The sequence below is a fragment of the Cynocephalus volans genome, chromosome 7 (assembly GCF_027409185.1).
Source record: "Cynocephalus volans isolate mCynVol1 chromosome 7, mCynVol1.pri, whole genome shotgun sequence".
NCBI lineage: Eukaryota > Metazoa > Chordata > Mammalia > Dermoptera > Cynocephalidae > Cynocephalus > Cynocephalus volans.
The window spans coordinates 128,322,532-128,345,518 of record NC_084466.1 but is presented as its reverse complement, the minus strand read 5'-3'; the positions used below and the strand labels follow the sequence as shown (position 1 = coordinate 128,345,518).

The window sequence follows — 22,987 nt, the reverse complement described above, 5'->3', positions numbered from 1 at the left end:
AGTAAAACAAGAGCAATCCAACCCCAAAATTAGTAGATGGAAAGAAATAATGAAGAGCAGAACTAAATGAAAGAGACCCAAAAAAGAGCACAAAGATCAATGAAACAAAAAGTTGCTTTTCTGAGAAGATAAAATAGACAAACCATTAGCTAGGCTAACTAGAAAAGAAAATGTACATAACGAAAAATAAAAAACGAAAAAGGAGACATTACAACTGGTATCACAGAATACAAAGAATCATTAGAGACTATTATAAACAACCAATGCCAACAAATTTGGAAACCTGGAGGGAATGGATAAATTTCTGGACGCATACAAACTACCAAGACTGAACCAAAAAGAAATAAAAACTCTGAAAAGACCAATAACAAGCAATGAGTTGAAGCAGTAATCAGCAGTCTCCCAACAAAGAAAAGCCAAGGATCAGATGGCTTTACTAATGAATTCTACTAAACATTTAAAGAGGAATTAATATCAATTCTCTTCAAACTGCTTCAAAATTGAAACATAGGCTACTGTCCCAAACCCATTCTACGAGGCCAGCATCACCCTGATACCAAAACCAGACAGAAATACAACAAAAAAAGAAAACTACAAGCCAATATCTCTAGTGAACAGATGCGAAAAACCTCTGCAAAATATTAACAAATACAATTTAGCAACACACCAAAAAAATTATACACCATTATCAAGTGGGATTCATCCCAAGGATGCAAGGATGGTTCAACATATGCAAGTCTATAAAAGTGACATACCACATCAACAAAATCAAGGACAAAAACCATATGGTTATCTCAATAGACACAGAAAAAGTATTTGACAAAATTCAACGTCTTTTCATGATAAAGACTCTCAGCAAATTAGGCATAGAAGGAAACTATCTAAACACAATAAAAGCAATATACAACAAACCCACCACCAATATCATCCCGAATGGAGAAAAGGGGAAAGCCTTTCTCTTAAGAACAGAAACAAGACAAGGATGCCCACTCTCACCACTCCCATTTGACACAGTATAGGAAGTACTAGCCAGAGCAATTAGGCAAGATAAAGAAAGAAGGGCATTCAGAATGGAAAAGATGATGTCCAACTGTCCCTGTTTGCAAATGACATGATCCTACATACAGAAAAACCTACAGACTCTACAAAAAAACTCTTACAGCTGATGAACAATTTCAGTGAAGTTGCAGGATACAAAATCAACATTAAAAATCAGTAGCGTTGGGCCAGCCCGTGGCTCACTCGGGAGAGTGTGGTGCTGATAACACCAAGGCCGCGGGTTCGGATCCCATATAGGAATGGCCGGTTAGCTCACTGGGTGAGCGTGGTGCTGACAACACCAAGTCAAGGGTTAAGATCCCCTTACCGGTCATCTTAAAAATAAATAAATAAATAAATAAAAATCAGTAGCATTTCGGGCCGGCCCGTGGCTCACTCGGGAGAGTGCGGTGCTGATAACACCAAGGCCACGGGTTCGGATCCCATATAGGGATGGCTGGTTCGCTCACTGGCTGAGCGTGGTGCTGACAACACCAAGTCAAAGGTTAAGATCCCCTTACCGGTCATCTTAAAAAAAAAAAAAAAAAAATCAGTAGCGTTTCTATACTCCAATAACGAACTAGATGAAAAAGAAATCAAGAAAGCAGGCCCATTTACAATAGTCACCTATTAACCAAAGAGGTAAAAGATCTCTACAAGAATTACAAATCACTGCTGAAAGAAGTTAAAGAGGACACAAAGAGATGGAAAGACATTCCATGCTCTTGGATTGGGATAATTAACATTGTGAAAATGTCCATACTACTGAAAGTGATTTATAGATTCAATGCAATTCTCATCAAAATACCAAAGACATTCTTCACAGAAATAGAAAAAACAATTCTAACATTTACATGGAACAACAAAACACCCCAAATAGCCAATGCAATCCTGAGCAACTATTTGACTTCAAATTATACTAGAAAGCTACAGTAACTAAAACAGCATGGTACTGGCATGAAAACAGACACTCAGACCAATGGAATCAAACAGAGAACCCAGAAACCAACCACATAGTTACAGCCAATTGATCTTTGACAGAGACAACAAGAACATACATTAGGAGAAAAGACTGCCTCTTCAATAAATGGTGCTGGGAAAGCTGGATATCCGTAGGTAGAAGAATGAAACTAGATTTGTACTTCTCACCATATACCAAAATCAACTCAAAATGGATTAAAAACTTAAGAGCTGAAGCTATAAAGGTCTTAAAAGAAAACACAGGGGAAATACTTCAGAAAGTAGGACTGGGCAAAGACTTTATGAATAAGACCCCAAAAGCACAGACAACAAAAGAAAAAATTGGATTATATCAAACTAAAAAGCTTCTGCACAGCAAAAGAAATGATTAACAGAATGAAAACCTACAGGATGGGAGAAAATATTTCCAAACTACACACCCAACAAGGGATTAAATCTAGAATATAAAAGGAACTCAAACAACAGTTAAAAAAAAACAAAAAAAACAAGTAACCTGATCAAAAAATGGGCAAAGGAGCTGAATAGTCATTTCTCAAAGGAAGATATGTGAATGGCCAACAGACACATGAAAAAATGCTTAGTATCACTAAGCATTGGGAAATGCAAATCAAAACGACATTGAGATAGCATCTCACCCCAGTCAGAGTGACCATAATCAAAAAGACAGCGAATAACAAATTCGCTGGCAAGGATGAAGAATAACAAATTGCTGGCAAGAATGCAGAAAAAGAGGAACCCACCAACAGTGTAAATTAGTGCAGCCATTACAGAAAACAGTATGAAGTTTCCTCAAACAACTACAGACAGAACTGCCATTCGATCCAGCAATCCCACATCTGGGTATATACCCAAAGGAATGGAAATCATCACGTCTAAGGGATACCTGTAGTTCCATGTTTATCACAGCTGTATTTACAATACAGCCAAGAGTTAGAACCAACTTAAATGTCCATCATTGGATGACTAGATGAGGAAAACGTGGTACATATACATAATAGAATATTATTTTGCCATAAAAAAGAATGTAATTCTGCCTTGCTCAACAACATGGATGAACTTATAGAAAATTATGTTAAGAGAAATAAGCCAGGCACAGAAAGAAAAATACCACATGCCCTCACTCTAAGTGGGAGTTAAAAAGGGAAAAAAGAAAAGAAAAAAAGAACGAACAACCACAATAATTCATTGAACTTTAAAAAGAGAGAAAAGAACTAAGGCCACCAAATGTGGGAAAAGGGGAAGGGGAGCAGGGTCAGGAAGAAATAAGTAAAGGGCCACAAAAAATGATTGTACTGTGTAATGTTGAACATACCAATTATCCTGATTTGAGCATCACATAATGCACACAGGTATCGCGATATTCAATTCTGTACTCCACAGATATGTACAATTACATTTCAATAAAAAAATTTTTAAATAAGACAAAAAATAAATCAAGTCACTATAAATAGAACACTACCTCTCAATTTTAGTCTCTGTTTATAATACTTCGAAATTCTGTTTGCTACCTTCCCACAATCATTTACTGAGCACCTACTGTGTGCCATTCACTTTGCCAAGCAATTGAAATACAAGGAAAAACACAATATGGTCGCTGACTTCAAGGTTTTGTAACAAGAGGTAAGATCAACAGCAGCCTAACACTGTCACAACGCCTACTTCATTCACCTTACTTTATCTCATCACATGGACACTTTATCATCTTGTATCATCACAAGAAGGGTGAGTACAGTATAATAAGCTATTTTGAGGGAAAGACAACCACATTCACATAATTATTATTACAGTATACTGTTAGAATTGTTCTACCTCATTATTAAATATTAGTGTTAATGTCTTACTGGGCCTAATTTATAAATTAAACTTTACCATAGATATGTGTGTACAGGAAAAAACATAGCATATACAGGGCCCAGTACTATCCATGGTTTCAGGCATCCTCTGGGGGTCTTGGAGACAAGGTGAACTACTATATAATAACGCTTACACACTAGAAAAACAGTGAACTGTATTTTGTGGTTAGAGGACTTGAGAGGTTAAGGAGTGAGGACTGGGCAGGATACACAGAGAGACGTGAGACTGAAGAAGGAGACTGAGATCAGCTATCTTAGAGAGCCTTGCATGCTGGTTAAAAGTAATCTTATTCACATGGCCTGTGGTTTTCAAACTTCAGCGTATACAAGAATCACTTGACACATTTGTTAAAAATACAGATTCCCATTTCCCACCCAAGAATACCTGGGGTGAGACCCCTAATTTGTATTTTTGTTTTCACAAATATCTCAGTGGTTTTGTTCAGGTGGTTAATACTTCAATTTTCATTGTTATGTAGGTGACAAGATCATCAGCTGAGAGAGAAGCAAGAGTGCACAGGGGCCAAAGAGCACTGCAGGGACTGACCAGGAATACACAGAAGAATTCTCAGTGTTGAGGGTCAAGCTGAGGCTGGTCAACCATAAATTTGCAGTAGCATCAATCCACACAACTGTTTATCCACATATAAAATTAAAACATTCACCTAGTAAGGCTATTATGAAGTTTAATTAATTATATGTGATAACAGATGTAAAACACATGGGATAATGGCATGTAGGAATTTGAGACTTCAACATTTCCAAGTAAAAAAATGTACAGGGCATGACTTTGAGGGACATCTATTTTTTTATTTCATATTCAAACTTTTCAATTTACTTAAATCATGTTTGTGGGTTGACCTGGTGTCATAACCAACAATTACTATACTGTTTCTTCGTTTAAAATGTCTTGTGAGATACAAATAATCAAAATTAAAATGAACTCTGCAACACCCAAATGTGCTCACTTGCTCTCTTGCATCCTCTCTCTCTAAATAAATATATATGTATACACACACACACACACACACACACACACACACGAGTGGTCTTCAAAAAGTTTGGGGAAAGATTTGTATTTTTTAATTCCATTTTTCCATGAAGCTTTTTAAGTACCCTCGTATGTATATGTATGCACACACACAAGGCGTCTTCAAAAAGTTCATGGAAAGACTTTTATTATCCTTTAATCCAATTTTTTCCATGAAGTTTTTGAAGTACCCTTGCATATCTTACTTGATACTCACTGAAGATGACTGAAGAATTCACTTAAAAAGATTAAGAGAAAAGAAAGCCTTGTAGTTGTGAGACTACTTTTCCTACTCACTAAATTCAGTAGATCCTCCCCCCTTCCCATGTCCCTACTAGGTTCCTTTCTGGTACAGCATCATCCCAGGGGAACCATCCTTCCTCATTTCTTTTAGACCAGAGATTTTGTTTTTTTTACAATGTCTTCCTGTAGTAAGCTATTCTTTTTCAGTTCCCCCTACACAGGTATAATCTTTCTTGAAAAAACTGTATTAAAACCAGCATTAGTCAGAACTTTTGGTTGCAAGTGATAAAAACCCAACATAAATGGGCTTGAGCATAAAGGGGTAGTTATGGGCTCAAGTAGGTTTTTTAGAATTCCCTTCATGCACAGCTGGATCCAAGTGTGCATAAGAATATTTCTCTTCCCATCCATCACTTTGCACGCCTCCGAGGTACACAACTTCACTCATAGGCAGGCTGTTGCCACATGATGGCTGCTTCCCACTTATAGGTTATTAGCTTAGCTACCCCATGAGAAAAGATATATCTTTCCCAAGAGCTCCACCAAAGTCTCAGAGCTAGTTCCTGAACCACTCAATCACTGTGACCAGTGGCCAGGTATTGGCCCCCAGGAGTAAGTCAGCCACATCCAAACCATATCAAATTCAAGAATGGTTTAAAAAAAAAAAAAAAAAAGGTGGCTCTCTGAAGGAAAATCAAGATGCTACTATCACAAGAGGAAGGAAAAGATTCTGGGAAGGCAAAAACAAGATATTCAATACAAAAGATATGATAAAACACACACAATTTTTCCCAATAACAATGGGGAAAAAATTGGGGGCTGGGGAATGAAAAACACAATTGACATGATTTTATGTTGAAGCACTAGACTCTGCAGTCAGAAAGTCCTATATTCAAATCACCAGTTCTATCACATTGTGTATTATTTAATCATTCTAAGTCTCTGTTCCTTCATCAGTAAATAAAAGGATATCACACTCTTTCCAGATTGACTGTACAGATTAAATGAGAAAATTACCTGTTAAGCACATACTAGTTGCTTTATGAATAGCTAGTGTCATGAACATGAAGAAACAAAAACTGACGGTTTCTGACACAGACTGTAAATGGTCCTGATTCTTCAACCTTCCTTTTATCTAGGCCCTTTGTCATGTAACTTTATAGTACTCTCCCACCATGACTGTGGGCTCAATCATGTGATTTACTTTAGCCAATAAGATACTAGCAGACATTATACAAGCAGAGGATTGAAAAAGTGCTTCCTTATTTCTGCTTGCTTTGTGCACTTTTGCCATGCCATGATAACAGGCCCAAGCTATCCCACTGAAATCTGGGGAACATGGAATAGAGTCTAACTGCCCATTACACCAACTTAGGCAACCAACTCATGGCAGACATGGAGCAAATCCAGCCAAGAGCAGCAAAGATGCCTAGCCAACACACAGTTTACTACATGCTCAAGCCCAGCCCAGCTCAGCTGAACCCCAGACTTCTGAGTTCAATAAATGCTTCTACTTATATGTCACAAAGATTTTATGATTGATTGATATGCAGCATTATTGTGGCAACAGATAACTGAAATACCATCTTATGGTGATAGGCCATTAAAGAAAATCAATTTAATACTTTCTTTTATGATGTTAAAGGGTGACAACAATACTAACAAAATAAAGCTTATTCCTATTATCATTACAAAGTTACTATCGGAGAAACCAATGCTTAAGTTCAAGAAAGTTTGCACATCTTAAATTTTTAACATTCATGAACAACAGACAAAAACCAGAAGAGAGAAAATTATTTGCATTATACCAAAATAAAATTGTTTTACAGAAGTAATATAAACAACGAAGCGAATAGAGCCAAAAATATCCAGTAAAAAAGAAAAAGACTTCATTGAATAGACTTCATTACAGAACTGTTTATTAATTTTGTTTTAACTACCACTACCATTGTTTCTACTACTGAAGGCATTCTTATCTCCATGGGCTTCTGAAGACGTGTTTCCCCAGAATTAAATATATGTATACAATTTATTTTTAAAAATTAATTCACAGTTTATTTATTAACTTGATGTAGTTCCAAACATAGATCATTTTACACACAAAAAAAAGAGAAAAAGAAATATAAAGAAAAGATGGTGAGAGCCGGCCCGTGGCTTACTTGGGAGCGTGTGGTGCTGATAACACCAAGGCCATGGGTTCAGATCCCTATATAGGGATGGCCGGTTGGCTCACTTGGGAGAGCATGGTGCCGACAACACCAAATCAAGGGTTAAGATCCCCTTACCATTCCCCTTTAAAAAAAAAAAAAAAAAAAAAAAGACGGTGATATATTAAGAAAGAAATATGGATGAAAATGGTGATATATGAAGTAAGAAAGAAATATGAATGACATCATGTAAAAGCTAGCCATTCCTGAGAGAACATTCCTGGCAGAATCCTAGACTGTATTTCTGGATCAAACATCTGAAGATTCTATATATTCTGCCATCTGAGAACATCCTTCCAGCATCCAGTTTTAAAGTGCACTGCTTATTTTATAATCCAATCAAATACAATAGCAATAGTGTCCTTATTGTCAGTGCTTACATTTCTGTTCTTGAGTCATAGAAACCAGAGATTAAGGACTGGCCAGTTAGCCCAGTTGGCAGAGCATGGTGTTGATAACACCAAGGTCAAGGGTTCACATCCCTGGACTGGCCAAAAAGAAACCAGAGATTGGCAGAAGCATGATTTGATAACAGAGCTTTCCTGTTTCTTAATAAAGCCTTTATTCTTTACCTTCTTTTCTACTTGTAATTGGATATATATGGATATACACATTCCTCAAAATAATTCAATTCATCTGGATCACTTGTTAAAGAATATCAGACAAAATATGGATTGGCTGACTTAGGTAATTACTAAAGGTATTTTTACCTAAGTTTCAAGAAACAATTTCTACCAAGTAATAGCTGAGAGGTAACCTATAAATATTATTAATCATTTAATGAGAACAAAACTTCTATTTTTTCCAAAATAATTTAAGTTCTCAGGAAAAGAAAAAAAAGGCAAAAACTGTCTGGGTCTTCAACATCTCTGGTCCCTTGTCCTTGTCACAATGTTATTTTATTTCTTTTTACCAGCGTTAACTGTATCAGATCACTTTCTCCATTAATTTACATTCTCTTGCTTTTAAAAGATCAAAATCTGTGAATAATTCAATCTTAAGTTTTAACAGCCTTCACCAAAAACAACTCATTCAGGTTAGACTCTACATCTTTAGAAAAATTAAATCTTACCTTATGTCGAAAATTTATGTATTTATCTTTGTTTTTCACCAATAAAATGTACTAACCTTTGATTTGAAAACACAATATAAATTTAAGCATAAGTTCTTCACCTAAGAAAAAGGGGGCCAAAGGTAATGTTATCTTTTAAGATTGGATAAGATTGGACAATCGTACCCATAAAACCATGGATCTTTTTGAAACTGTTTTCAGCAGACAAATTCAGATTTCTTATTCTCAGTATAGTATATGCCTATCTATTTTAATAAATACTATATAATAAAAAATTACACATGGTAAATATACACACAAATAAAAAGTGGCTGCACAAGTCTCACAAGGAAAATAGCTTTATCACTTTACTCATACCTGGTTGCTGTTTTTTTTTTTTAAAGTCAATACAGGGCTGGCCAGTTAGCTCAGTTGGTTACAGCATGGTATTACAACACCAAGGTCAAGGGTTTGGATCCCCTTATCGGCCAGCCGCCAAAACAAAAAGAAAGTCAAGGCAGCAAAATTCCAGTACCTCTCAAAAAATCATTGGGAATTAATCCAGGTTTTATTATTTTATCTTTATGTACTCTCTTTCCAGAACAGAAACCAGATCTAGATAGATTATCTAAGTACCATAAAAATATTATTGCTAAAGATAATTGTGACGTTTTCAATAGATAAACAGTAAGTAAAATTTTAGTACACTGACCACTCAACATTGGTGATATATTAACAAAATCATTTTTAAGATGTATTAGTTCTATTAAACACTCACAGAAAAATGACCAGTTTAAAGGTTTTTTCCAGTAACTATTACCAAAGATTTATGGACTTCTTAATGCCCATCCACAATTAAAGTATTTTACTGTGATCAGATAAGCTCATTTATACAAATGAAACTTTGTCAGCTTCCTTACTAGCTGAATGAAAATTCACATAACCTAACACATCTGATGAGATTAGTATTTATATCATTAATCATGTAACAAAAAAACACATCTCAACATAGGGAAATACAAATATTTATGTTCCTCTCATTTTTTATTCTTATTGAAGGCAAGAAGCTTCCCATTCTATTTTGATGAGAATTTCCGCTATTATCTTTCTCACAACATATTCCTGTGCCTGCTAATGAAGGATTACTTTGTCTAAGATCAGTGAGGTATAAATTACCAAAACAGTACAATCATGCACCGCATAAAGACGTTTCGGTCAATGACAGACTGCATATGCAATGGTGGTCAGGGCAATACCATATAGCGTAAGTATGTAGTAGGCTATACCACCTAGGTTTGGGTAAGTATACTCTATGATGTTCCCACAACTATGAAATCACCTAACAACACATTTCTCAGAACATATCCCCGTCATTAAGCTACACACAACTGTATACCATTTTTAAAAGTTGCCAAATTTCTCCTTCCCCTTCTCAGCAATTACATACTATCTATCACACACTTAAAAATACTTATTGCCAACTGCACCAAATCTAAGGCACAGTTAGAAGGTTAAAAATGAGAAGGCATCTGGCTAAGATCCAGGAATACAGAATCCTTACCTCAATCTGCTTTACCCTGTTTGTCCCCCCCCCTTGAGATCTCTGGGAAGAATATGAATTGAAGAAAAGGCCAACCACCTACATGCTGTTACTATAAGGCCTTGTTACAAACTCCAAAGTGCCCTGTGAACTAGGCTGGTCCACACAGAAGACTCATCAAACTTAAAACCTAAAATCAGCATCACTTGTATATCTGTCCTTTGCTGTCTTTCCTCTCGTAGGCCTATGCTCAAATCTCACCTAATGGTGAAGAATGGCCAGTCTAGCAACATGAAGAAAACTAAGCCAGTGGAAATATTTGGCTCAGAAACCTACCTAGTTCTGAATACCACTAACATAACTCAAAAATCAAGAAGAAAAAAGGAAAGACAAATAGGACTGTAACAACTGAAGAGAAAGTGGCAAGGCATTCTATTCTAGGCCACAGAATAGAAAGAGGAATTAATTATGTTACTGTTTATGGTAAGATTATGTGTAAAGAAACCAGACTTCCTTAATATAACATAAAGTAGGTAAGCAATCAGTAATTGTAAACAAAAATGGGCGACCTAATGGAACCAAATAGGAAATTCTAGAAGAAAGTATGTGTAATGCTTAAGATTAAAAGGCACAGGATTCTGAATTACAATCCCAGGTCTACCACACTTTAGCTGAGTGACCAAGAATGAGATCCTTAATCTCTCTAAATCCGTTTCTCTACCTGTAAAACAGATGTTAAAAACATCAAAGGGTTCTTGTCTGGTATATAGCAAATACTCAATATATAGTAGCTTTTAAAAAACACTACTAGTAAACAAAACAAAAGCAAAAACTTGTCTTCTCCATATTCAGATAATGTTTTTATTTCTTCATACTTATGAACCACCTGACAGGGATGCGAAGTGGGAAGAGGGAGATGGTACTGTATACAAAAGGATGTAAAACAGATTCAGTACTCAATATGGTGTCTGGGATTTGCTTCAAAGTAATTAAATGGGGATGAAACAAGAATGGCCAGTAGCAGATGTAGCTGGGTGTTGTTCACTGTACTATTCCTTCTCTTTTACGTATGTTCGAGGATTTCCAAAATTAAAGATTTCTTTTAAATTCTTTTCCCTTGGGCCGGCCCGTGGCTCACTCGGTAGAGTGCGGTGCTGATAACACCAAGGCCCCGGGTTCGGTTCCCATATACGGATGGCCGGTTCGCTCACTGGCTGAGTGTGGTGCTGACAACACCAAGTCAAGGGCTAAGATCCCCTTACCGGTAATCTTTAAAAAAAAAAAAAAAAAAAAATTCCTTTCCCTTTACTTGGTATGGTCGGACAAGAAAACAAGTTCCCTTCTAGATTTGAAAAATAATGAATCTAAAAGATGGAAAGAAATGTAAAGAACATAATACTCAGTGGGTAGATATAAAGGTAAATACCAACAACTGACCTAGAAAACATGCCTGCATTGACGGAAAGGAAGGAGAGTATCCAAGTAAAAGTCCACAAATACACATACATTCGGAACAATAAAAAAACACATGAAAAAAGAACATCAAGCTGAATGTGTGCTTAATTTAACAAATTCAACAATTCCTTCCTCTATACACATAGTACACATATTTCAAAAATTTGTAGGGTGCTGGCTCGTTAGCTCAGTTGGTTAGAGCATGGTGCTGATAACACCAAGGTCCAGAGTTCAATCCCTGCACGGGCCAGCCACCCGAAAACAAAAACGACAATTCATATAAACTCATCATTCTAAAAGTAGAGCCTGTTACTTTTATTAAGCAAAATGAAACATATTTCTTTGTGGTACTGCAGATCCTTTTAATATTAGTTTTTCTTCCCGTTTATATTGTGAGTTTATCCTCTGCAAACCTAAAAAGTCAACTAATCAGAGAAGAGTACACAATAATTATTTACTGATAAATAACATAAAATGATTCAAATTTTATGAAACCTAAGCTAATCGTGGGATCCAGTAACAGTCATGGACTATCTAAAAATACCAATAAATATCAAAATGCTCGTCATACAAGTTTTTCCAATAATAGTAATCCTCATAGGAAATAATACCGGTCTTCACATCTTCTAACCCAAAAAGTACATCTTGATGTGTATCATCTTTAACAGAGATTTAAAAAAAAAAAAAAAAAACCTACCTAATTTCAGATAGCAATCGGAGCAAGTTAAATTTTAAAAAGTTTCTTTCTGGGGGCTGGCCCTGTGGCTCACTCGGGAGAGTGCAGTGCTGGAAGCGCCGAGGCCGCAGGTTCAGATCCTATTTAGGGATGGCCGGTGAGCTCACTGGCTGAGCGTGGTGCTGACCACACCATACAGGTCAAAAAAAAAAAAAAAAGATTTCCTTCTGGAAAGAGTTCTGTTCTGTGTTTTACTCTTATGTGAGAAATTAAATAATTATTTCAGATATTCTTAACATTAAAATACCATACAATTATATCTGTGGATGAGAGGAAAGTATTTATGCTAAGGGAAACCTTCTGATTGCTTTAACTAGAGTTATTTCTAAAGGTTTTCCAACTGACCAATTGTTTTTCAATACTCATCTCTATCTTCCTACTTTTCTAAATAAAGACAATAAAATACTGTAATGTATGTGCAAGTTTTCCAAAAAGTATAAAGTGTGCTATGCAAATACAAAATGGTGATACCATTTATAGATTTTCTAATATTTTCTGCCTTCTATGTCAAGTTTTAGAGAGTTCATTTATTCCCCTAGGTTGATGCTTACCAAAAACAAATTGTGAAAAACTGTAATGAACTGATTTTGAATGATTCAAAAGTTACAAGAAACGCTGCCTTATTTCAAATGGTAAAGTACAGTTATAATAATTTTTAATACAATTATAAGGCACAACTGAATAAAATTTCTTTTTTCTCTTTAGTAAATGTCTCAAGCATATTATTATTATTTTAAAAAAATGATCACTAAGGGGATCTTAACCCTTGACTTGATGGTGTCAGCACCACGCTCTCCCAAGTGAGCCACAGGCTGGCTCCTGTCTTAAGCATATTATTAATTTCTAGATTCCCAATACAAAAATCTGAAATGTTAGTCTAAATCACTGGTTACATCCACTATTTTTTTCTTTTAGCAATCCCTTTGTCTCATCCTGCTCTTAAAATTCAAAAATGCACACTACACAAAATTGGATCCTTCTGTTACCCTGAATTATAAGAACTTTATTATAAAAGGGCAGTTACAACAAACACTGGTTTTACACATGTATGTTCACTGGCTTGCACAATAATGAATTCAGAGAAATGATTAAATGATATACAAAAAGAATCCACAATTCTCTTTAACAAAAGGAATAAAAACAAGACAAAAAATTCATTAAACTGTCAACCATTACTACACAGCTTTTCAACTTGCCCCTCACAATCCATTAAGCAAAGGATTCTCAAACTAATTCTGCCACTTACCCATAAGATACTCAATTTCATCCTTAAGACATTAATACGCCTAATACTCCATAACAGACCAAACCTAAACAATAAAAATCAGAAAAACTAAGAGTAACAACAAAATTCAAAACAGTCCTTTGAAAACAGTATATTCAGTTTAGCACTAGAAAACAAAACCATATAGTAGTTGCCATAAATTGTATAACTTGTCAGATTCCTGGGTTTCACAAAATGCAAACACAAAACGTATACTTAAATTTCAAAAATAATGTTATTGTACATATTCTTCTCACTACTCAAATTCTTATTATTCAAACCCAGAAATGGAGTAAATTCAGAGAAAATATTTGTAACAGGGCAATACAGAGTGAAGATATCCTTCTTTACCCAAATCTCTGTTATTTGCATACTAGGCAAAACTTAGGTATAAAAGAGATTGGAATAACGTGGTACACATTATCTGAACTTGATACTTGAACCCTCATTACAGAAATGCAGGAATTTAGTAGACTTAGTCAGCAAGGTATATCTGTGTTGTTATACAACTCCATAAAATAACTTTAATAATTTGTAGAAAAGCATATTTAAGGGAACCTTTCTGTAATAATTCTATTTCACCATGATCACTGCATTACTATATCCACTATTTCCTTCACAAGGTATACTGCAGTATAGCTTTTGTTACAGTATATATCTTCTTACGTGTTGATCTGTAATTGTTCTCAAATGGGGGAATATGATGAGAAAAAATATTTGCAAATCATATAGTGATAAGGGTCTAGTGTCCAGAATATATATAGAACTCTTAAATCCAACAATAAAAAAACAAATAATTAAAAAATGGGCTGGGGGTGGGGGTGGCTGGCCAGTAAGTAAGGGATGTGAATTGACGTTTCTCCAAAGATAAAAAATGGCCAACAAGTACATGAAAAGATGCTCAACATTACTAATCATTAGAGAAACCACAAGTTACTACTTCATACCCACTGGGATAGCTATAATAAAAACCAAAAAAAGACAATATCAAATGTTGGAGAGGATGTGGAGATATTCTAACCCTCAGACATTACTGGTGGGAATGTAAACTACTGCAGCCGCTTTGGAAAACAGTATGGCATAAAGTTACGATGTGACCCAGCAATTCCATCTTGGGTACAAACTTTAGAGAACTAAAAATGAATATCCACCCAAAAACTTGTACACAAATGTTAACAGAAGCATTACTCAAAATAGCCAAAAAGTGGAGGAAAAAACAAAAAAACAAATGTCCATCAACTGATGAATGGATGAACAAAATGTGGTATGTCCATACAATGCAGTATTTAGCTATAAAAGGAAAAAATGCTGATGTATGCTACGATATGGATGAACCTTGAAAACATTACGCTAAATCAAAGAAGCCAGACACAAAAGGCCACATATTGCAAGATTCCATTTATATAAAATGTCTGGAAAGGACAAATCCACAGAAACAGAAAGCAGATAAGTGGCTGCCAATAACTGAGTCACAGGAGGAATGGGAAATGACTGCCCATGGGTATGGGGTTTCTTTTCTAGGTAATGAAAATGTTTTGGAATTAGATACTGATAATATATGCACAGCGTTGTGAATAAGCTAAAAACCACTGAGTTCTACAGAGTTCTATACTTAAAAGGGTAAATTTCATGGTATATAAATTATTACTCAAAAAAGAGAAAAAAATTCAGGGTTTGAACCACTGTACTTGGGATACTTCCTCCATACAAGAGATAGTCAATAAAATGAGCTAACAGTTTATACTGGAATTATCTCCAAGGCAATGTGCAAGTGTATGGAATAGTAAAAAGGTTTTTTAAATATTTGCAGTTAGACTACAAGATAATTTGCATTTGCAGTGATGTTGTTTACAAAAAAAAAATTTTGTTTTTTGCATCTATCCACTTCACAAACTCGGATTCCATACAGCAAATGGACAGACATAAAAGAAATAAGAATCGAGAGAGGTTCAGAGGCACATCAAAACAAAAAACCAAGCCCCTTTACTGAGTTTTCAGAGCCAATATGCAAGCCAGGGAAGAAAAACCAATCTCATTACTTACTATACACCTTTATTTGCCACACTTGACAGCAAATATCGTTTCCAAATAACAAATCCATCCTGTAAGGATGAAAATTTGCCAATAAGAATGGGATTCAAAAATGAATATGCCATTGATTTTACACAATTCCAAAAATAGGTTCTGTGCAATGGAATAAGGTATAATCTCCAAATGAGTTTACTCAGAAGACAGTACTGTTGTGGATGATAATATTGTCCCTGTCAAGGTGGTTTAAAAAAGCATCTGTGTCATCATCATAGAGTTCCACAATGCAATCCTTAAATAAACAAAACACTTGTCCCCTGAGCTAAAAAGAGAAATGTATTGCAAACCTCAAGTTGCCTGACAAAAAGTCTCCATTTTTTAACCTGTATTAGAAAAACCCTACAAAATACCTTTGCAAATTTATCACTTTATGTCCTCTACACTAATCATGGACTGCAGTTTAAATAGACAACTCATTGCTGTCCTTTCCCATTTCTGCTCATGTTGTTTCTCATAAATGGAATGCCTTTTCCATATTCATCAAAATAAAGCAAAAATCCACCACCATCTTCATGAAACCGTCTTTTATCATCTCAGAAGACATTTCTTTCACTTTTAAACACTCCTAGCACTTGCTTGCACCATCATATGGCACACTTTGCCTTGTACAATAACTGAATACCTTATAAGTTTGCTACAGCAAAGAGTTCCTGAAGGTTAGGGCAACTTTCTCAGTATCTTTGTTTGCCCATAGTGGCTGGTACAAAACAGATGCTTAATAAATATTTAAATGAAGTAAAAGCACTTACCTCACTGCCCTTCCTTCCTAAAAACAGCACTAATACAAGTAGCTAAGTGATTAGACAGAAGTGACAAGTTCCCACAGACATCAAATAACCAATTCTCACTATGTAAGAAATTCTAGGCCATACTGTGTAGCCTCCCTAAGGCTAAAAGATGGCATTATTCAGATGCTTCATAGAATTGCTCCAGCTTTATAAGCATACTTGAGGGAATTAGGGCAATTTGAAATGACTTTTTGTAAATCAAAGTAACTCATCCTTCTGTCCATTTTTAGCCGAGCTGAAATCACCACAACTTTCTCCACACTGGGAGGAGCTTCTCAGGAGTACAGCAAGGGTGAGGAGCAGCCAAGTAACAGGTTACATCACATCAGGCAGCAGAAAGAGCCTAGATCTTCCTGGAATCTAGACTAATCATCCTAGTCCCAGAGGACCCCTCAATAATCACCTGGTAACCAAATATCCATCTTGATCACAATCACTGTCTGAACCCACTACTAACTGCAATTCAACTAATCATGGAATCACCAGCTCCTCCAGTGGCAACCCCTCCACCCCTCTTAACCACTCCCCCCAACCCCCCCAAAGAAAAAGTAGAAAGGAGAATTAGACTTTGGGAAATAATTGAGAATTCATATTTAATACAAAGACTGCTATAAATTAAATATCAGTTAGAAACCAAACAACCCTAAGGTATTAAGATAATCAGCCAAGAGAATTAAATAGGTTAACTGTTCATAACCGATCACATTAAAATAAAAGCAGAACTACTACATCTAACAGTAAACAACATAGTTGCCTTTTGGATTGTATGATCACTGCCAGCCCTTTTAAATACTGAAAGTTAACATTACAATTGATTTACTTAGAACTCTCCTGTTAAAGAACAAAATTACATATGATAAAAGAAAAAATATGAGGCCCAAATGATTTTGGTTGGGAGATTATCAATATATATTACTGCTCAGATTAAAATACGGCTCTGCACTCTGGACTCTAAATATCTGCTGAACTTTACTACCTGGAGACTGGAAATTTGGAGTTAAAAGTATGCTTTAAGAAAAGTGATCACCAGATTAAACTACTACTTCAAAAAAATGAATCTAAATTTTGATATTCAATTGAGATATTTACACAAGGACTTTTATCAGGTAACACCAAAATAAACACACTCAAAAAAAACCTTGTCAAGCAACAGGAACTGACCACTAACAATGACTGATAAAAAGGGGGCCTGAGGAAGAAGGCAAGGATTCAAAACAAACAGAATTAGAATAATATAAACAACTCATTAAAACCATCTAAACTAAAGCAACATTAACAAGAAATTTACAGGGCTACATTCAATTTCAAAATCTTTTAAAATCTAAAAAGCTGTACCAAACAAAACCAATCATTAAGTGAAACAAACACAAGAAGTAAAAATTCTTCAAAATAATTTCAGGATTTTATATTAATTTACACAACTGAAAACGTAATAATTTCATGCTTCTCAAAACCTCCTATATGCTATCTTATGTGATGGTTACAAATAACACAATTCAGAAAGTGCTTAAGCCGATGTAACATATTAGCAAATGTATGATAGGTCCGAAAGAATAAAACAAGCAGAGACTGAGCAGAGTAAATGATAGCTGATAGCCAAAAGGTTGTTTGTTTCCTGGAGTGCAGAACTGGGAAGGGAATTTTAAAATATATTCACAAGAGATAAATTATACCAAAAAACTGATTCGTGCCTTTATTATTTACACAAGCATATGTTTTCAAATGTACTTTTTTAAACCTTTGCACAACCAAAGTGATATCATATACTTTAAAGCATTGTTACCCATATTAATTTTTGTGTTACAGTCTAAATCCTCAACAGAATTCACATTACACATTTTCACAATGAAACACTACAGAATTGGAAAGGCTTGTATTCTCTAAGTAAAGGTTACCTTATTTTTCACTTGTTTAAAGTTTCAGTTTTGCTTTTTAATCTATTACAGAAAACATCCCTTGTGGGACGTTGTGAAGGGCAGACCCTCCTGTCAAGCCAGAAGGCTCAAACACAAAGACATTGAGCTAACCAAGTGCTGTAATTCTTCCAAACTGAGCCTCCCCACAACCCCTCCACCCTTCCCCCCAACAGATATGTCTATTAAATCAGTGTCTGTTCGCCCCCTCGCACAACAAAGAGAACTTCTCACCGCATGAAATTGCCGCTGAATGGACACCAGAAAGCAGGATTTGCATAATTCCTTCCAATGAAACCCTGTCGGGAAGGAGGGGATGAGGGGCCCAAGCGGACGGATAGAATCTCCTAGATTCTGTAGGGGAAAACCTGGTTCCCAAGAATATTCCCCACGGGGAGGAGGGGACTGGAATTCTGGGTCTCCCCGAGGGCTGGGCGTGGGGGACAGAGGACGACGAGAGGGCATTTCCCCACACATTAGCAGCACCGAAGCAAAGATGGGGAAATAACAATGCTGGAGGACAGGAGAGTCAGACACAAGGATGGACTGGGGCTAGGGGGCGGCGGGCGGAGCGGAGACACCACACGGGCCACTTACTTTTTGGAGGGGGGTTAAATATATGAGTTAAGCCCTTATGGTCCCGCCGGCCGCCGCACAGAGGGAAACGGGACCTTGGGAGAGAAAAACAGACAAAACATACAGTGTGAGAGGCGCAGCTCGGCCGCCCGGCCCCTCCCGGGGCGCCCCGGTCCACACTCCCTCCGGCCCACAGGGAAAAAAGCCACCGAGGGTGGCCCGAGGTCCGGAAGGCAGGGGACGGACGAGGCATTCGGCGAGGCGGCGGCTCCGGCCAATCCCCGGGAGGGACAAGAGCGACCCCCGCCCGGGCTCTTCAGTCGGACCGGGACCACCCCCCTCCCTGCCGCGCACACACCGACCACACAGACGCACACACCGACCCGTGCGTGGAGGATTAACTCCCCGGCCGCCGCCGCCCGCAGAGGAAGTGCAGCCGCTGCCCCCCGCGGCCATGACACCCCACTTGGTTCGGTCAGACGGACCCGGGGCCTGTGACAGCTCCGGCTCCCTCCGCCCCCATCTCCGCCTCACGCCTCGCACACGCCCGAACGCCGGGCGCCCGCCCACCCGCCCGCCGCGCGTGCACGCGGGGATGGGGGCGCGCCGCCGCGCGTGGGGGAGGGGCGGCGCGGGCGCAGGACAGCGACGGCGAGAGCTGAGGAGAGGGCTGAGCCGCGGCCCAGCACACCCCTGCCCCTCGTGCCACCCCCAGTCCAGGGGCAGCGCCGCGGGGCGAGTCTCCACAATAAGCCGGCAGCGGCGCCTGGCCGCGGGTGAGGAGCGGGAGGCGAGCGGGGGGAGGGGCACGCGCTCCCGCCAAGAGCCCGCCCCGAGGAGGCGGACGGAGGGGAGGGGCCGACGCGCGCGTGCCGGCCGAGCCGTGAGAGCCCGCCTGGAGGTCGCGCGCGCTCGCACTCCGGGGGGTGGGGGAGGGGGACGCCCGAGCCAAAGAGGGCGGGCGGGCCGGAGCTGCAATTGCCTCTGTCCCGGCTCCCTCCCTCGCCCGGGATGGCCGGCAGCGGAGCGGCCTGAGGGCCGGCGGCGGCCTGGGGAGGGTCTCACCTACACAGTGAATGAGCTTGTGGCGCCACGAATCCAGTTCTTGCCGAAAGCCGCGTCTCTCAACGGAGCATTGCTGCCGCCTACACACCCTCGCCATCTTCTGCCGCCCTCCCGGCCCTGCCTCCTCCGCGGCCCCGCGCACGCCCAGCCGCGTCGCCCGGGGCCGCGCACGCACCCGTGGCCTGGGCGTCGCGCCTCCTGCGGGGGGTGGCGCGGGGGCAGGGTCGGCCTCACCTCTCAGTGGCCCTGGTGTATCCCTGGGGACGACTTGGGTCCGCGCGCACTGCCGTGCCACTCGCCGGTTGCGGTCCCTGGTGTCCTTGGCAGCGCGCGCCGTCGCCTCTGGCCGCCAGGGACGGCACCTTCGCACGGCTGGAGCTCAGACCCCCTCGGCCCCGCGCCGCACCGCGTAGTTCCCCAAGGCCACGGCTGCCCCTTCCCTGCCTGGGGCTTTTTGTGTTTTAAACCAGCTCCATGTATCACTTCCAACCTGCCTATCGCCCTACACCAACTGTTGCAAGTTCGGAAGTAACTACTTCTCTGAACTTCTTGGTCGAAACTGCTCTTCCCAGGAGCCTGTTTAAGAAGCATAAATAGGAATAAATTCCCGGAGACCCATGGAGGCACTGAGCCCTAAGATTTTCAAAGGTGAAATGGATATATGTTATTAAGTCAATGGAAGATTTAGCCAACATGCGTAAACCCAATAAAAAAATTGAAATCAAGTGTTTTAAATTAAAAAAAAATAAATTTCTACTAGCAAGGCTGGTCATAACCGAAATTCTCAAAGAATTTATGAAAATTGTGCTAAAGTGAGAATGGTATTTCGAAAGAAGGCTTAAATTAAAATACTTGAAGCAGACTGCTGGAAAATGAATTTCGGGTTTCAGAAAAGGACTTGAAGAGAAATACAGTATTTTCGATGAGGAAGGGGATTTCCACTGCAGAGGGCAATATTTGTTCCATATAAACATAATACTGGTCTTAATTGACTGTTATTTGAGAGAGAAGAGAAGAAATACAGGGGGACAAAAGAAGAGGGGGAAACAGAAGAGGGAATACAAAAACAAAAGAAAAAACGAAAAAGAGAGCTCTTTGTACCGATAGCCCTAGTATCCTAGGATTCTGGCTTCTTCCCACCTTTGGGGTTTAACATTAAGGACAATGCATTCCAGCTGTTAGGTATTTAAATTTAAATTTGAAGACTTAATTTTAATAACTGAAGTAAGTAAAGCAAAGTCGTTGAATAGTTGACATGAAGGATTCCAGTGGCGTATTGATGTCAGTCTTTTCAAAGGCAGTGGTCTTGGTTCTCTGAACCCAGCACTTGTGGAATGTTGGAATGGCCTGTCTATCCAAAATGAGATGAACTGGGTGGGCCTCTTGGGTAGGAGTGGTTTGAGATGTAGAAAGGCACCTTTGCCCTGCTCCCCCAATCTTAAAAACAAATGATCTTTCCACAATTCTCAGAAGTCCACAATATTTCATTGGCTTTGGAGTACTGTCAAGTGAACAAGCTACTAAGTCAAGTACTGAGTTTCTGTGTACAGTTGGCCCTCTATATCCGTGGTTTCCACATCTGTGAATTCAACCAATCGCTGATCAAAAATATTCAGAAAAAGGGCCGGTCCGTGGCTCACTTGGGAGAGTGTGGTGCCTACCTATAACACCAAGGCCACGGGTTCGGATCCCTACATAGGGCTGGCTGGTTGGCTCACTTGGGAGAGCGTGGTGCTGAAACACCAAGACAAGGGTTAAGATCCCCTTACCGTCATCTTTAAAAAAAAAATTCAGAGAAAAACATTGCATCTGTACTTAACATGTACAGACTTTTTTCCTGTCATTACTCCCTACAACTATTTACATAGCATTTACATTGTATTAAGTATTTTAAGTAATCTAGAGATGATTTAGAGTATTCTGGTGGATTTGTATGAATTATATGCAAATAAAGTGCCATTTTATATCAGGGACCTTAGTATCTGAGGACTTTGGAATCTGCAGGAAGTCCTGGAACCAATCACCCACAGATACGAAGGGATGACTGTACATGATACTATCCTGAGTGGTGAAGGGAGGACGAATAGGAGATAAGAGATTGCAATGGGCAACCATTCTTTACATGCGGCAGTACATCCTGTATCACCAACCTGAGTTCCTTTCTTCCCTGCTAAGTGGTGCGTTTGAGTCCTTCGTAGCTTTTCACCAAGTTTCTGTGGTATTTGGAGGAAGTATGTTTCATGAAGTTTCAAATAAGTGGACAACATGTAACTCTAAAATGAGTTAATAATGAATGTATTTTTCAATCACCCCGTATAGTTTGTTTAAAAGCAATCAAACCAAGGGTAATACTTCCTCCACATACTCTCTTAAAGAGTCTCAGCCATATACATTCAGAACCTCCTAGAGACTTCAGAGATCAATTCCAAATTGAGGTATGGAATCTCTAACTTGCGGTATGAAATTGGAAACCCAGACAAGTAAGGTGACTTGACTAAGGTTACATAGCTGCTAGGCAAAGGAGGACAACGTAAGCCAGGAGACAAGTTTCCCAATTCCCAATTTAGTGCAATTTCCACTACTCCACTTTGAATCCCAGTTGCTGCTTCACTTGTTTTAAGGTGGGAACCAACATATAGTTGACCTCTCAGGAAGGCCTACTTGGAAGAAAGGATAAGGGGGAGAGGGCAATTATGACTGTCATTTGTTGAATACCTACCGTATAAACATAGCATTGCAGCATTATTTCATTCCACCTAAATAACAATGCTGTGAAGTGGGTATTACTTTACCACATTTTCCAGATTCGGAACTTAAGACTCAGAGGAGTTAAATTCATTTGTCCAAGGTCACATAGTTACCAAACAGCAGGACCAGAATTCTAACTAAGATCTCTCTGATTCCAAACCCCTCTAAGTTGTCCTATAAGTAGAAGCAGGACTCTGGAAGCAGAGGATTCATTTAATTTCATGTGAGATGATCCATGCACAGTTGAGCAGTTGGACAAATATTTTGAGTTCCTATCACATGTAAGGCAATGTCCTAGGCACTGAGGACACACAGATAGTTAAGACATAATTTCTGACCTATATTGCTTTTGGCTACCCTGAAAGAGGGCCTTAGCTGTAAACTCTTCCCCATTCTGGGGAGGGACAAGCA

At 38.8% G+C, this 22,987-nt stretch overlaps 1 protein-coding gene and 1 non-coding gene across 10 annotated transcripts in view; one reads left to right on the top strand and one right to left on the bottom strand.

The window, feature by feature from the left end:
• LCOR (ligand dependent nuclear receptor corepressor) overlaps nucleotides 1–19,934 on the bottom strand; it is a 147,246-nt gene extending 127,312 nt beyond the window's left edge. For 2 of the 9 annotated variants that reach the window (XM_063101810.1, XM_063101811.1), the window contains exons 1-2: nucleotides 19,143–19,366; nucleotides 18,785–18,858 (exon numbers count right to left, since the gene is read on the bottom strand). In XM_063101810.1, the coding sequence (XP_062957880.1) occupies nucleotides 18,785–18,858; nucleotides 19,143–19,219 (151 nt within the window). In that variant the 5' untranslated portion in view covers nucleotides 19,220–19,366. Of the gene's footprint in view, nucleotides 1–18,421; nucleotides 18,487–18,784; nucleotides 18,859–19,142; nucleotides 19,502–19,828 lie in introns of those variants that run through there. The other 7 variants (XM_063101802.1, XM_063101804.1, XM_063101803.1 and 4 more) reach the window with 7 other exon arrangements.
• On the top strand, nucleotides 11,575–11,648 carry TRNAI-GAU (transfer RNA isoleucine (anticodon GAU)). Its single transcript has one exon. It is a non-coding gene; the product is annotated as a tRNA-Ile (tRNA).
• Nucleotides 19,935–22,987: the final 3,053 nt, after the last annotated feature.